Source organism: Desmodus rotundus, chromosome 10, assembly GCF_022682495.2.
Source record: "Desmodus rotundus isolate HL8 chromosome 10, HLdesRot8A.1, whole genome shotgun sequence".
NCBI lineage: Eukaryota > Metazoa > Chordata > Mammalia > Chiroptera > Phyllostomidae > Desmodus > Desmodus rotundus.
The window spans coordinates 6,256,315-6,273,529 of NC_071396.1; the positions used below are offsets into that span (position 1 = coordinate 6,256,315).

General features: G+C 41.2%; 1 protein-coding gene across 1 annotated transcript in view; it reads right to left on the reverse strand.

Annotated features, from left to right (window-relative positions):
* USH2A (usherin) overlaps nt 1–17,215 on the reverse strand; it is a 499,855-nt gene that overhangs the window by 87,863 nt on the left and 394,777 nt on the right. Inside the window, exons 56-58 of the mRNA XM_053912470.1 lie at nt 12,406–12,513; nt 5,221–5,404; nt 3,925–4,082 (exon numbers count right to left, since the gene is read on the reverse strand). Coding sequence (XP_053768445.1) covers nt 3,925–4,082; nt 5,221–5,404; nt 12,406–12,513 — 450 coding nt within the window. The remainder of the gene's footprint in view (nt 1–3,924; nt 4,083–5,220; nt 5,405–12,405; nt 12,514–17,215) is intronic.

Here is a 17,215-nt window from a genome sequence, read left to right on the forward strand (position 1 = left end):
TGAGGCAAAGTGAACCAGGATTCACCTCACAGGTCAGAGAATGTCTAACATGCTTTAAAATAGTTGGGAAAATCTCTTTGGGTTTTGGTTTTGGGGGGGAGATATTTGAGAAATGACTCTTCCCCTCTCGCACCTAACTGAAATCTTCCTGCACTGGAATCTAGTTTGGCTAAGTCATGTCTCTCTGTTCTGGGCTGTTGGAGGGGCAGGTGAAGACTTCAAGCCCCAGGACAGACCTGATGCCAGGTGGCTAGTTCCCCTTCAGACTTCACAATTCTTGTGGTCATACATGCCCAGCTAAAAAAAAAAATTTCTACGATGTTTTGGTTTTCACCAGCACCTAGTTCTGTTGCTGGGCCCTCTGGGCTACTAATTCAAAAAGCATAGTTGCTTCATCATAAATCTGGAAGACTTCAGGCCACAGACAAAAAGTTTAGTCTGGATTTAGGAACTAAGCTGAAGTGAGGAAGGAGAGAAGACCTGAATCTCAATCCTGGCTCGCCTGTGTGACCTTGAATACATTATATCACTTCTTTGAGATTCAAATTCCTTACTTTAATGTGGTGACAGTGATATTATTTGTCTCCCAGGGTTTACATAAGAATGAACTGAGGTGAGGCAGGAAAAGCACTTACCAAATGTTTGGCACACAGTAGGAGTTTAATGAATGACACATATAAGCAAGTAACGGCAATCATATATATATGAGGTTTGCATTCATATCACAATTACTCTTCCCTGAGCAATCTCACTTATTCCCTGGTCCTTACGTCCTTTCCTAGTAATATTCATAAACATGCAGTAAGGCTTAATTTACAGATAGCACAGAAATAATAATTTGTAAACTAAACGCCCACTTACTTGTCCAGGTATTTTTCTGTAGCTAAGCAACCACGTTGATTTGCTCTCGGAGCAACTTACTTGTGTAAGGCCACTCTGTCCATACTGACCACACAATAAGTGTGAGAACAGAAGTCAATTTCACCACTGTTTTGACTCTGGACATTCGAGGGAAACTGGCTTAGGTTTGTAGAGAATTAATTAATTGACCCCTCCGGGTTGGTGTGCATCATAGTTCTTAAACTTGGGGGACCTTTAACAAGTGCCAGATTCCTTGATTCCATCCCAGGAGATTCTTATGCAGTAAGTTCGGAGTTGATACTCACTTTTTTATAAGCTTCCCAAGGGATTCTTAGGTTCACGCAGGTTTTGAAACTACAGGTGTGGGCTGCTTGGCCCACGTCTCATGTCTGCCTGCGATGTCACCCTTTTGAGAAGGCGGGGGATGGTGATGCGTACCTAGAAATCTCCCGGTTGTGAGCAAGGCAACAACCTCCAGGTGTGAAACGTTGGTTTGCTTACTGTTTAAAATATATATATATATTTGTGACAATTCAGGGACAGGACAATATTTTTATTATCTGAATCACAACACAGCATGAGGCGTTTTCCAATAAAATCAACTGTAGATTATACACGAGTCAACATCATCTGCCTATTTACTGAGTTCAAAATCCTTGTAGGCACCAGGGGAAAAAAAAAGGGTAATTTAAGATTTTAATCTTTCCATATATTACAGGGTTTCTGTAATGGATTCTGTGCATCTGAAACGAAAGACTGACAGGTCTGGAGAGTATGTTTATTAACCATCGGTTACGTGGTCAGAGTTAGTGTATGCGGCATTTCTGCACCATCCCCTAGGCTGGATTAGAATGAGCTATTTCTGCAAAAGCTTGAGGCAGACAAGAGTTAAGGTCCCATTAAAGAAGCGAAAGTTGTGCTTCATGTCACAATGATCCTTTTCCAAATGGAAGCGTTTTTCATTGAACACAAGTACACGATGTGGAACTCAAACAAAAAAATGACACAATGCTGGGAAATGGGAAAGAAGTCTTGACTAAACCGGGCCTACGAAAATGGGGCCTTGGGACCCAGCAAATGTGGGAGCAAATACGTTAAAAAAAACGAGTAATTAAAGGCAAAAATAATTACCTGAAAGTAGCTACCACTGTCTATAGATACCATAAACCAGATAATACCAATTATAAAAACAACCTCATTAAATCTTTATAACAACTGTGCATGTAGGTACTGTGACTTTCTCCATTTCACAGAGGGAGGTCACAGACAGAGAGAAAAAAATGGCTTGTGCAAAGTCGGCTCATAGGTGGCATTACTGGAATAAGAATCCTGGTTTCCACATTCATCCTACTTGGGTTGTCCTAGAAGAAAGAGGTGTTCTGATCCTTCCTAAGTATGAAGTCTTCCGATTAGCCACGGTCATTTACGTGTGTGACAGTGTTACAATGACAGGTAATTTGGTGAGCTGTGGAACTCCCTGGTCACATCGTTCGTTCAGAGTTTGGTTGGTAGAAGACTCTGGTCTCAGTCTGACAAACCTGCAGCCAATTGGGTGAATCTGGTGTCGGACTGGCTCTGCTCTGCCTCATTTCGCGTGGTGGCACAAAAGCACCACAGCACGATTAACATGCCAAGGAGGGATGTGCTGAAGGGCCGCAACACAGCAGTGCTAGCCCATGAAAGGAGAAAGCGGTCCTATAAAGGCATATGTATATAGTCCCCATAGCGGCAGATTGCATTCCCCTCCTTGACATTAAGAACAGAATTCAAGAATACCTCCACTCCTTAGGTAAGGATGTCAGCCCTTCAGGTCAAAAGCTGACTTTTGATTATTCCTTTACGTTTTGTTTAATTTTAATATGTTGTATATTTATTTTAAAGCAAAGGTGAATGAAATCATTTATATTTAATAGCTTAGCACAACTTAAAATTTTCCTTGCTTATAAAGCTCTAAGATTTTTCTCCTGTGAATCTGACCAAAAAAACAGGCCCATTGGTCTTTGATCTTAGATTATGCCATCTAGAAGGATGTTAGTTCATGAGAATTTAAGTTTTATTTTTAATTACGCCTTTATGTTATCTTTATGACTATATTACCTGTGTTGATGGCGATAACTGTTCAATTCAATGAAAAATATATCTTTGTTAATTATTTTATGGAACAGATCCAATAATGGCCAAAATGCTATTAACCAATTTTTTTCATTCTGTGTTGAACTGAGGCTGAACTTATTCTGATGGGGACGAGAGATGTTTGTTTTAATTTTATGTTTCAATTTCATCTTAAGGCTAGATATCAAAATTAAAACCACATTATCTTTTAAGTGTATTTGACACCTTAATCAATTGTAAATTTCACTGGACCAAACCTTCCTGTGTCTCTTATATTAAAAGGTACAACAAGCCGATTTTACTCCAATCCTTACTCCACAGCATTAATGCAATTAGAATTGCATTATTACCTCAGGGTGATGCTTTCATCAACATATAATAAATAATACACTAAACCACAAAACATCCCACTAGTGACTAAGTGGCTGAATAGAGGCTGTGCAGCTTAGAGACAAAATTCAGCTACCACACTGATCACAACCCAAGGTGTATGGGCGAAGTGGGTGATCGTCTTTCTGAATTCCTCCTTCACTGCTATGATACAGAGGGAATTATAAATGGTCCAACCTAAGGAGTCCTGGAGAAATGAATGTTCGAGGTAATTCAGATCTGTATGACTTACCTTGGGTAGGTATGAAGAAGGAGACATTTTAGGCTTTGGTGCTTAAAAGTATTTTTTTTTTGACAGAATAACATACACCTGTGTATCTATACATCTCTATCCACATATCTACACCTATATCTTTCTGTATGTACGTGTGTGTGTGTATATATGCATACATACTTATGCGTGCATCCCTCCAAAACTGTGGTTTGCATTATTTTGGTTATATTTTCTAAGAAACAGACTATTTCCCTCAGATTTACTAAATTCACATATCCAACCTTATTTCCAATGAATTTCCTCTAAAATGTTTTACACACACACACTCACACACTTTCTTTCTTTACCTGGTGGAGTCCAAGCTACGAATATGGAGTCGGGCCCAACTACTGTGACGTTATATGGAGGCTGGATTTCTTCTGGCGTCAGGAGAGGTGTCTGTACAAGGTACTCGTCACTGAAACTACTGCCACCTCCAGTCGTGGCTTTCAACTTGTAGATGTATCTATATTGGGGGGGGAAAAAAAGAATTGTCCTAAGGCAATGCACAGGAAAACTGAACAATGACTACTAGTTTTTCTACCCATTGTTTAGTGCTGAATTTGTGACAACTTGCAAAGACTTTGCTCCCTGTTCAGAAACTGCGCCATTGGCCTGGTAGTTTGTATAGCACAGAACAGCACTGTCCCCAGACCACCACTGTTTCTGTCCCTCCCCACTAGCAATCCACTGCTTTTCTTCAAGATTTCAGGGAAGTCCCGGAGTGCGCGGGTGCACCGTGGAGGATTCAAATTAATCTTCCCATGTTTAAATGGGTTGGAGTTCAGGGAAATATGTTTAGAGGAAGATGTTTTTCAATTGATCTACTATTCTCTACAATAAAAGTAAATTGATCTTTATTCTCCGCAATAAAACATCTGTTGATCTAAAATACATTTTGTCTCTGCTGAGAATGAATGGGAGTGAATTGCAAATAGGTGGGTTTTTTTTCCCTAAAACGACCCATGTCTATATATAGTTCAGCAGGCAGAGAAAACATTATGCCAGAAAAAAAGGTAGCTGATGTAAAACAAAACCCTTTAAATTTCTTTTAATGCTAGTTTAGGAATGCATGTTTTTGAAGATATGATAATTTTTTTTTAAGTTTAATACTTTGTGTATTTCATATACTTAAAAATTCTCACGCTTTCATGTCAGCTAGACCACAGGTGGCAAACATGAGGCCCTCGGGCCGAATCCGGCCCTCCACCTTGTTTCTACCCAGTGGCAGTGTCAAAGCTCCTTGCCCCCGGTTCAGGAACAGTTATATTCACACAGTCCTAAAGTTACATTCGGCCCTTTGAAAGCAACCACGAGGCTGATGTGGCCCCTGGTGAAAATGAGTTTGACACCCCTGATCTAGACCATTTGTTTACATTTTTAAGGAATTCCGAGTATTTTGAAGACTAAAGTAATGAGTCAGCATGTGGGTCATAGACATCTGAAATGAATTTCAGATGACCTCATCAGTGACCTCATCAGCTGTTCAATGGCTAATGAGCGTGGAGATCAGTGAATCCATTTAATATCTTTTCAGTGGGAGATACACCTGAAAAAATCTAAAAATCCAACTGCCTGACTGGCAAAGCTTGCTTTTAGTTTACCTGCTGTTGGGCTCCAGGTTTTTATCAGTGAAATGCTTCTCCTCACTGCCACCCAGGAAAACCGAGGTTCCATTGCGACTCAACTGATACTGAGAAATGAGGCCGTTAGGCTTTTCCGGGGGACTCCAGTATAATTCCACGGTTGTAGAATCGATGATGACGTGCCGCGGCGTCGCCCAAACTCCTGGCAGAAATAACACAGTGACGTTTCAGTGTCAGGAGGAAATAAAGACCTTATCAAATTCACAGCATCACCTCTCGTACTCTGAAACTTCTATCTGTTGATCAAAAGAATCTCACGGCACGTGACAAAAAGACATTTTATTTATTTGGGGGCTGAAATACATCAGTGGGTGCATGTAACTATTTTTATTGCTTTATTCATTTTATTTTTGAATTGCCTTTAAGAAGTCAATGTTATATCAGAAGGGCTGGGAAATTTCTCTTCACTTGGCTGTTACTCTGAATGTAATCAAGACCTGGTGGAATATGTGAAAGTAATATAACCTAGCATTTGCCTTAATTCTCTAATCCCCCCCCCAAAAAAATAAGCATACTTTCTCTTTGCCTCTCTGACACCAAGTGCTGTATTTTTTCCTCCTTTCTAGGCCACTCCTTCCCGCCCCCACCGGCCTTCCCCCCCCAGCTCCACTTCCCCTACTGGACCTCAAGGGGGTGCCGTCCTCAGGGACAGGGCTGTCTCCCCTCTTCCCTCCCTTCTGCTGTCCTCTCCTCTCCTCCAAACCTCACTGCCTAGGTGATGTCCAATTAGTCTTAGTTTTCAGGATCATCTCTATGCTGAACACGCCTGAACACCGATCACCACCCTAAAACTCTCCCGAACGGCAGACTCAAGGACCTGTCTACTTGACTCCTCTGTCTGGATGACTAATTACATATAGAAAATGTAAAACGTCCAAAACTGGCCTCTTGGTTTTCCTGTCTACAATCTGCTCATTGTCCAATCTTGTCTGTCTGTCCATTTTATTGGGCAAAAAGAAATTATTCTTGAGGCTTTCACTTCTCTCACCCCCAATGTAATCTGTCACCAAGTCCTGCAGATGCCACTGCGAGTGGGTATTGTTTTCCGTATCGTTACTGCCTCCTCTCCTGACCCGAGTTGCTTTCCTCTCTCATGGACTCCTGGCATAGCCTCCAAACCCGTCTCCATGTTTTAAATCTTGTCCTTCTCTATTTCACGGCAATCTTTATAGAAGGTTGCATGCACACACACACACGCATGCCAATGCTATCTTTATAAAATACACAGCCTTTTCAAATTATCTATATAATTTCAACTCCTTGTAATAACCTGTGTGGCCCTACATTTTGTGGCTCTGACCACCTTGGCCCCATTCCCTCCATCCACACCAGACTCTTTTCTCTCTCCGGAATGTTTCCAGTTTTTTTGTACCTCTGGCCTTTTGCTCTTCCCTCCCCTCCGCCTAGAACACTTTTACTCATGATGCTGTGATATGTTGCATTTGACTTTCACAGGTGGCTAATGTGTGTGAATGCACCCTTATCAGGGAGGTCTTTTTTGACTTCCCTTCCCTAACCCTAAAACTAGACAGTGATCCCAGCCCAGTTCCTCTCCACCGTATGCCTGTTTTCATTTCCCTCCTACCACTCCCAACACCTTAATCCTCTTCTTTCTTTGACGTTCTCATTATTTCCATGTTGCTATGACTGAACAGTCTACTTCTCCCTACTGTGTCAGTACAAAGTTATCTCCTTGGGGCTGGGGTCTTCTCTGTCATATTTGTCAGTCTTTATAGAGAGCACAATGCCTAATAAATGTTGATTGAATGCGTTTATTGGAAATATGTTTCCTGTAAATTACTGTTCAATGCTCTAGGCAGTTCCAGCAATTACAAAGATGACGAAGATGTGGCTCATTCTTGCAAGGAGTTTGCCATTCTGTATAAAGGATAAAATATGCACACAAGTAACTGTCATTCAAGGTCGAATGTTCTAGTACTCTCATGGATGTACAAACTTTGGTGGAGAATTAGGACAAGGAAGTCCCATCCTACCACTTCATGTTGTCACCTAGGGATGCTCTGAATAGACACTATGACTCTCTTCTGCCTTTAAAAACTCATTTCCACATCAGGTTCCCTTATGTCTCCCGTGTAAGTTACTCAATTAAGGTTAAGATCCTGGAACTTTTAAAGAAAAAATTTCAGGCAATTAAAATACATTTGATTCAGCAATATCCTGAAAGAATCCAGATTGATTTCGAGATGGCTCAAACTTACTGATTTTCTAAGGAACAAGTTTTTCCTGAGAAGAAAGTAGTTCATTTTTTTTTCTAGAAGCTTCTCTATGTTAGATACTTGGACATATCCACAAATCATTATATACATTTTTTTCTGAGTTTTTTTTTTTGCCAACAGCCACCAAATGACTCAACCAACTAATTCAAGACTTGAATTAACATGATAATAATCTGTTGGTTTAAGAGAAAGCATAAGCCTTGGCTGGTATAGCTCAGTGGATTGAGCGTGGGCTGCGAACCAAAGGGTTACCAGTTCGATTCCCAATCAGGGCACATGCCTGGGTTGTGACCCAGGTCCCTAGTGGGGGCCATGTAAGAGGCAACCACACATCGATGTTTCTCTCCCTCTCTTTCTCCCTCTCTTCCTCTCTCTCTAAAATTAAATAAAATCTTAAAAAAAAAACAACTAAGAGAAGGTTAAAAAAGAGGGAAAGTATAAAGATCCATTCATAATCTTATTCCTGCAGTCAAGTCTTTCTCACCTTGAAGGATGTATTAAAAATCACCAAGACAGGAAAAAGGCTATTTCTCAGTTTGCAGTTTGAGCCCGTCAATACAGCCTATGGATATGGAGGAGTCAGGGAAGTGGATGGAGCAACATCTTGGGTTTGCTTCATGTTTCAAGTAAAAGTTGAGTTTCCTATCTGGACAGGCTGGGCAAAGCTCTGTTCCTGTTGACCACTTTGCACCCATTGGTTTGGTTAATAAATATGAAGACGGTGAGATGTGAAAACCCTGGGGCTGTGTTTTACTTGTACAATGACATGGAAACAATGTTATCTCGGCAGGTGCAAGGAATCTTCGATAGAGCAAGACTGCCTCTGGTGCGATGTGTTAATGAGTCCCAGTGGAGGATCTGTCCCATCTCTGAGCCCGAGTCTCAGGTGGCCTCAGAAAACCTATTCTGCATAATGGAAGGGCAGGGTTAAGGTGGCTCGAGGGAAGAAAATAGGGGCCATGAGGCTGGTCGCTTTGAGTTGGTCACCTAGCGGAGAGTCTAAGAGCAAAAGGCCAGAAGGAAACCTTGGTGGGTCTCTTGACCTCACAGCTACTAAGACAGCAAGATGTCTGCTGGATGTGTTTTCAGTTTACCTTGAGTGCCGTGTAGCATGACCCACTCTCGTGTTTCTACACATCTTCATTCCAGTAGAAAAATCCTGAACATTTATTGTGGATTGGCTTGTTTCTAGAAGAAGGTGAAGTGGGCCAGTTTTCTATGAACCGATGCTGGGGATGCATTGACATCTGGACCATTTACTCTTTGTTAATTGATTCATTCTGCATCTACCCAACATTGTGTCAATTTCTGTGTTGGGCATTGTGGGAGTTGGAAAAAAGATGCAACCTTTACCCTTCAAAGACCCCAAAGCATCATAGTAAAAAAAAGATGAAGAAATGAAAATATATGACCCAGTGAGTTCAATGCTTTGAAGAAAGGAAGCATCCTGTGTTATTAGGGCTCACAGAAAGGGTGCCTAACACAAGCTGGGCTGAGGTGGGTGGATGGGAAGGGGAAGTGGCCACAGGGAAAAATGTCCAAAAGGGAAAACATGTGAAATATTTTCCCAGTTTTGAAAAAGTAGGAGTGAAGAGTGAGGATGTAGGGGAAGAGTATCTAGGCTAAGAGGACCCATAGAAAGTCCTAGCACTATGAGGAAGCATGGTGGAGCGACCAGCACCTCGGAATGCCTGGTGCATGGAACGGTACGTGGGGAAGACTGAAAGACTCAACAGATCGGCTGAAGTTAAAACCTGAGGGGTCTGTTTTGCTTTACTAAGAAGGTGTGAGATTTCATTTCTGGAAGAAAGTAGGATTTTTATGAAGTTGACTAAGGTGAGATATGCGTGTTCTGGCCAAGGAGGAAAATGAACTGGGATGAGAGTGTGAGAAAAAGGAAAACAATGCCTCAAGTCAGGGAGACTAGTTTGTTAGAAACAAATACCCAGAGACATTATAGGGGCTGAACTAAGGCAATACCAGAAGGGACGGAAAGGAAGAACACATTTATCAAAAATCCTCAAGATTTAAAATTAATAAGACTTTAAAATACAAGGGGGACAAATGGTAATGGAAAAATACAATAAAAATAAATTAAAAAATAAAATTAATGAGATTTTATGAAGAAGTGTATACTGCAACCTACCCAAGAGGGAAGTGTTAATTTAAGTATGTCACATTTTAGGCTTAGCTGATTAGGGGATGGTGGTACTTGAGAGAGGGAACGGGAAGAAAAGCAAGTCAGGAAGAGAGTAGAGAGTCTGAAATACTGAGGTTGAAGCATTTACAAAACATCCAAATGTGAGCAGAGACCTTAAATCCACAAGTGTAGCCTTTGTGAGTGCTGTCGATATGGCGGCTCTCACCCTTCGTTCGGAAGGGAAGCCAGTATGTCGGCTCTCCCAGCAGATTGCAGAGTGATGTGTACAAGGGCAGTGAAGGAAGCTAGAAGAAGCTCAACAGCTAAAAGAAGGGAGAAGGAGAGAAATCAGGAGCAAAACTGAGAAGGTCTGATCTCCGCATCATCAGTGGCAGCAGAAAGCAGGCCCACCAGGTTGGATGATCGAACTCTAAAACGAATGAGAACCTGCTAGTATGGCCGCCATTCCAAAAAGACAGCAATGATCCAAACTCACCCCACTATTTGACTAAAGGAACCCAATTTTCTGTGAGGGTACCCCTGCAAAGAATTACGTCAAGGATCAATAAGGCCATAAGGGACATTAACTTTTCTTTTTCTTCTCTTTTTTTAGATTGACAAAGAGACAGAAATCAGAAGAGCTCAGGGCAGCTCTGAACAAATGTTTCTTCTATTTCTCTTCAACCCACTTAGCACACTCAAATGGTAGACCTTCAATCTACACCTAATTCCCTCAAGTAGGCATTTTATAATTAGTGGTGTTCGGGTTATTAATTTAAAATGGTAAGCTTGTTTCCACTTTATAGTACAACAACAGAACTTGACATCACTGGTGATTTGTCACCTTACAACCCCCCAGGTACACACGCCGACTACATTCATTTCACATACAAGTCACTCCTAAATGGCATGTATGCAGCCCGAAAATGGACTCTAAATCCACATTTCTTTTGTGGAGGAAAGCCCACTTCATTTATTACTCCTTTGCATAGTTATTTGTGTTAAAGGAAAGGTGCATAAAGTTGAGAAAAGGAAATCAAGGATAGCATTTCTTATCTCACACTCCCCTGCTCTGTTGAAAGCTATAATTTTTAAGTCATGGAATCTGAGCCCTTTCAAGAAATTGTGTTGGGTTTGTGGGAAAATAGATGCATATTTTCTAAGAATTTAAATGTATGGATTTCATCCGTAAGCTGGACGAAGAGACCCTGCTATTTTATCATGCTTGAGTTTCAGCCAAAAATGGCTGGTAGATCCTTTAGAAAATATCCATTATCATCAAAGTATCCATTTGATAGTTTACCTTTCCAAAAAATCCACTGCTGGTTTCTTCCCTTCAAAGAAACACTAAGCTTTTTGACATGAAGCATTCTTTATATAGAAAACATCATTAGTGAATTCCTGGTGAGGAGCCATATGCCCCTTATGTGGAATTTTCCATTTTATTCCCCATTTACTGGTAGGAAGTTCAGGTCTAATATTCTGAGGCACAACAATCCCTTTCGTCAGGAGAGAAATGGACAAGAGGTTCAGGCCTCTACGATGGTGGTTAACATTGTATTTCTGTTTAGAAACTTACTTATGCCTCTCATTTCCCCACGTGCAAAACAGGCCAACAGTAAAGACTAAAAAATAATGAGTTGATCATTAGCTCAAGCTCCTGAGCATGTCTTTCTCCTAAAAGTAAATGATACCACCCAACCCAGTTTCCAACTCCCAGACAAGCATTGTTAGCAGATGGGTCTGTACATTCCCAGAATTTTTTCCATGCAGTTATTGATCTTAGAAGTAAATATTTTTATGTGTGCTTTTTATACATAAAACACCATATATTAACACACTTCTGTTACTTCCTCTCCGCATGTACAGATCACCTCCTTCTTTTAAACTGGTGAGTGAAAGTCCACAATGTGAATAACCCTGGATTTATTTAGCGATTCCCCTGCTTGCGGGTGTTTAGATGGCTTCCCACATCTTGCCATTAAACAGACAAAACAAACTGGCTCAACGCACACCCTGGAACATGCCTCATTGTGAAGCTGTGGAAACGTTATTTTCTGGCATAGATAATTAAAATAAAACCTCTGTGTCATGGGGCACTAACATTTAAAATTGGATAGACATTGTCAATTTGCCTGCTCAGGTGAGGGTCCCACTATACATTCCTTGAAGGTACATTGCTACATTCCTTTCATCGTTTATTTGTCAAAATCCTAATTTCTTGTGTTCCATCTCAGAAGCCAACTAACCGCTCCGTGCAATTGTTCTGGATGTCACGATGGGCTGCAGTCACTCCCTCCTCAGATTAACCCGAGCATCCTGTTCACTTGGTCTTTCAGCTTTTGGATTCTCTGGCTTCCTATAGGTTTGGGGACCTATTCTATCACTTCTACTTGATGGTAAGATCTAGAAGGCAGCAAATATTTTTAGCCAACTTCACCAGTGAGCCCGCTGTGTATTATATTAGGCATTCCAGAAATATTTAACTTTTGATTTTTGGAGGAATTTCCTATCCAAGTATATCACAATAGTAACTTTTATACATGATTATTAAATCTAAAAGATTTAAAGAACTGAAAACAGACTTAAACTAGGGAGGCTTGTAGTGGAACTAAACCCGAAGAATGGAAACCTAGAATAGTATTTTATTCGATACCTACTGACTTCATGCCTTCTTCCTTGTTTGCTAAAAAAGAGTTGAGAGAGTTTACTTTAAAATGCCATAGGAAAACTTCTTCTCCCAAATCATGGGTATTTTTTAATTACCTTGAGGTGCTGCCTGCAGAGTCTGACCTAGAAAAGGCTCACTTGAAGTGCATCCAGCTGATGTACAAGCTGTAAGAGTGAAGCTGTAGTTGGTGTATGGCTGGAGACCTAGAAAGAGCAAACAAGAAATAAAGTGCATTCTGAGAGGATTATTTATTATCAACTAAGCACCAGAAGTAACACGCAGAGCTGTTGATATGCTATCCAAAAATTTTTAAGGGCAGAAAGTACCCTTTCATGAAGATAGAAACTTCATAAGCAGTTCGGTAGGAAGAGGAATTTCATTTATCACTGATGAAATAATAAAGCATCAGCCTTTGAAGAAATCTTAAAATTCGTGGAATGCAGCCACCCGTCTTTCTCTCCATCCCCATGTCCAAGATGCCACTGAAGAGGCTGCACCGCCCTGGGGCAGGAGCAGCCCGTCTCCCCGGGAGCCCCGTGCTCGTTTTGAGAGCTCTGGAGTTCTTGTTTTGTTTGAAAGTCCTTCCTTACACAGCGGTGAACTCTTTCTATCACTCCACCCCTAGGGACATATAGAACAAATCTAATTTCTTTTCCACATGACAGTTCTTCAAATATTTGTAGACAGTTATCAAATTCCCCCTGAGTCTTCCCTTCTCCAGACTAACCAACTCAGTTTCTGCAATTGCTGCTTTTATGAGTAAGGGTGGAAAAAATAAAGAATGCTAGATTCAACATTTTTCGCCCCAGGCCATATTTAGCTAACATTAACACCAACGAACCCCCACTCCTTTTAAAACTGTAAACTTCTTTACTGTATATACCAAAAGTTTACCATCTCACATTTACTTCTGTGGTATGTGGGGGGCATGTTGGTTTTGTCTTTACACAGAGATTAAACATCATTTCTTGAGGGGACAGTGCTTATTACTTTTGTGTATTCACATGATGCAGCACAGTAATGCTCTCGTGGGGGGGAGGGGGAATGACAATCCATTTACAACAGAAGTTCTATGGGGTTAGACTTTCCACTCCCTGGCTCGTGCCTTTGGGAAAGTGACTTAGCTTCCATTGACCTTGACCTGCTGGTCTGTGACACAGGGAATCTGGCATCTAGCTCCTAAGGCTGTTGAGATGATGAAATGGGTTACTGGAGTAGTAAGTACTTCATTTTCCCAGAAGCAACCTGAAGACTCAACCGCATTCAACAAGGAGTATATTGAGGTCAACCTTTCTTGCCTTGATTCCTGGGAAATTTCAAGGAATGCGAAAGCTTAAAAAAAGTTTTTTTAACGAATGGAATTTAGTCTATATGTCAAATGAGTGGGCCTAGTTATCACATGCATCCAATGGTCACTACTTCCTCATGAACTTTGAACTACATTTGCACACATGGTGTGCTTTTGGTGGGGTGACCCTTCTTCCAGAGACATTCGTGCGTCACCCTGTCACTTCATGCAGATTTCTGCTCAAGTGCTACATCTTTAAAGATTTAGACCTCTCTTACCTTCCCACCACACCCAGCACTTTTATCCCCTCAAATTACTTCCTTTCTTCCTAGCCTTCAACATTATCTGATATTTTATTATGTCTTCCCCTCTGCAATGTAAGCTCTAAAAGAACCAGGACTTTGGTTTCCCCACCACTGTATCCTTCGAAGAGTAACGGGCACAAAGTAGGTGCTTGCTAAATGAAAGACACAATTAATTAACTGGTTCACTGGGAACTGGAGCAGCAGGCCGGGTTGTCTGCTAAAGCAACCAGGTTCTGTGTGTGGCTGGAGCTGCTCCAGGTTCAGCGTCAAAGCCTTCTGGGCTTCCTTATCAGTTTAATGAAAAGTGCAGATACGTATTCGATTGTAATCTGCCATTTGGCTGCTGCGAAGGATTTACGCCATTTTGATGTTTACCTGATGTACAGATGAGGAATACGATGACAGATCTAAGTCATATGCAAGCCAGGTATGTTTGACAAAAGCTTATGGGAAAATGCTAAAGATGATAAAATACAGAGCTCAAGAGAAAACGGCAGGAAACAAGCAAGAAGGAGGGGGAGACACAGCAGTGGCAAGCTGACTTAGTCTGACGACGTCCCCCATCTGCTGCCACTACTGAAAAAGGGGGGTCTTGACCCTTGTCACACCATTTCGTCTGAACATCTTCCTTCTCACTGAGAAAGGAAGCAGTTTGAGAGTAAGGGTAGTATCTTGAGGGTTTTTTTTAAATCATAAATTTCTAAGAGTGCCTATTTTAAATGTTTATTATTTATGAGATGCTGTTTAATGAAGACCAAATGCACAAAAGTGCTTCAAAACAGTATCAGGGCTACGAGGCCATGCTACATACCCATGGTATCCGTCACAAGCAGGATTTGACCAACCTCATCGATGCTCATAATTTCATCCACATCCCTACCCACAGCATCCACTCACTGAGTAACAGAGTCTTCTCTGTTGCAGACTATTATAATAATCACAAAAGTTATGTAATTTGGAAACCATAAATATCTCTAGATTTTTTTCCTGAACGTCAATAAATAGTGTTGGGAAAAACTGAACAGCCACATGCAAAGGAATAAAACTGGACCACTATCTTATATCATACACAGAATTAACTCAAAATGGATTAGGTACTTGGCTGTAAGACCCAAAACTAAAAAATTTCTAAAAGAAAACATAGGCAGTAAGCTCCTTGACATCAGCCTTTACAGTCATTTCTCGGATCTGCCTCCAATGGCAAGAGCCACAGAAGCAAAAATAAATAGTGGGAAAAGATCAAAGTAAAAAGCTGCTGCGCGGCAAATGAAACCATCAACAAAATGAGGAGGCTGCCTAGTGAATGGGAGAAGATACTTGAAAACCACATACCTGCTAAGGTGTGAATATCCAAAGCGTGTAAATAAAGAACTCATACAATTCAACAAGGAAAAACACCAAATAGTTCCATGAAAAAATGGGCAGAGGATCTGAATAGTCATTTTCCCAAAGAAGACATACAGATGGTCGAGAGGCACATGTAAAAATATTCAACATCGCTAATCACCAGGGAAATGCAAATCAAAATAACAATGACATATCACCTCCCACCAAAAGAAAAAGCAATTGTGGGCAAGAAATAAAAAAATATGGATGAAAGGGAAGCCTAGTGCACTGTTGGGGGGAATATGAACTTTTCCATGGTAGTACAGCCACCATGGAAAAGGTATGGAGATTCCTCAAAGAATTAAAAATAGAACCACCATAGGATCCAGCACTTCTGCTTCTAGGTATTTATCCTAAGAAGATGAAAACACTAATCTGAAAAGATATATGCATCCCTAAGTTCATTGCAGCATTATTTACAATAGCCAAGATACGGAAGCAACCTAAATGTCCGTCAATGAGTAAATGGATAAAGAAAGTGTGGTCCATACACAGAATGGAATATTACTCAGCCATAAAGAAAGAATGAAATCTTCCCATTTGTGACAACATGCATGACTCTTGTGGGAATTATACAAAGGGAAATAAGTCGGGGAAAGCAAAATGCCATATAATTTTACACGTGGAAACTAAAACACAAAACAAAGGAAAACTCATAGATGCAGAAACAGATCGGTGGTGGCCAGAGAGGGGGAGGGGGTTGTGAGCAGGCGAAACGGGTGAAGGGGATCAAGAGGGACAAACTTCTAGTCCCTCTTCTAGTCATATGGTAATGAGTAATGGGCACGTAATGTACATCACGGTGACTATAGTCCAGGGGTGTCAAACTCATTGTCACCAGGGGCCACATCAGCCTCGCGGTTGCTTTCAAAGGGGCGAATGTAACTTTAGGACTGTGTAAATGTAACTGCTCCTTAACAGTTAAGTGAGAGCTTGGCGCTGCCACCGGGTAGAAACAAGGTGCCGGGCCGGATAAAACAAGGTGGTCAGCCGGACTCGGCCTGTGGGCCTTGGTTTGCCACCTGTGCTATATAGTCCATGACACGGTAGTGCATATTGGAAAGCTGCTAAGGGAGTAAATTTTAAAAAGTTTTATCATAAGAAAAAAATTTTTACTTTGGATGGTGACAGATGGGAACTAGGCTTATTGCTGTGATCACTCAGCAATGTGTACAAACATCACATCATTATGTTGTACATCTGAAACGAACATAATGTTGTATGTCAACGAGACTTGAATAACAAAAAGCAAGCTAAGGGATTTTGTTGTTCTTTTACTGCTCTTTTCACTGGACTCTACATAGTAATTGAATACATGTTAGGAAAAATGCAGCTATTTTCAAGGAAGTTGGTTATTAGATTAGATAAGTAACATTGTAGCTGAAGTTTATCAACTCCTTCCTGCTTGCAGACCTTCTGTCTGCTTCCTGGGCAACAACACAACCGAGGTTCCCACGAAGTGCACTAAGCAATGCTATCATCTGCTCCACTGACAGGGTAGGAAGCTGCGGATCTAGAGCTGGAGGAACTCACCCAAGATCATGGAGATAAGGAAGAGTGAGGCCAGGACAGAAATCCGAACAGCTGGGCGGAGACACAAGGTCCAGAGCAGCGGGGTCAGGCTTCCAAGCCTTACAAGGAAAAAGACGACCCGGGTAGCTCGAAGCCCAGTGAAACTTCCAGGAATATAAAAAAATCCAAGTGGGGATACATAGTATAAATATTACCATTCTGAATATTACTGCAATTCATGTGCTGAGTCAGTACTGCACAGCTGTTAGGAGAACAGAATCTAAAGTTAGCCATTTGGGTTCTAATACCTACCTGTCTAGTAACTATGCCCACGGGCAAGCTTTCTGACCCCTGGATGCCTCAGTTTCCATATCTGTAAACCGTGGGCATGAGAGTGTAGACGTGCTTACATGG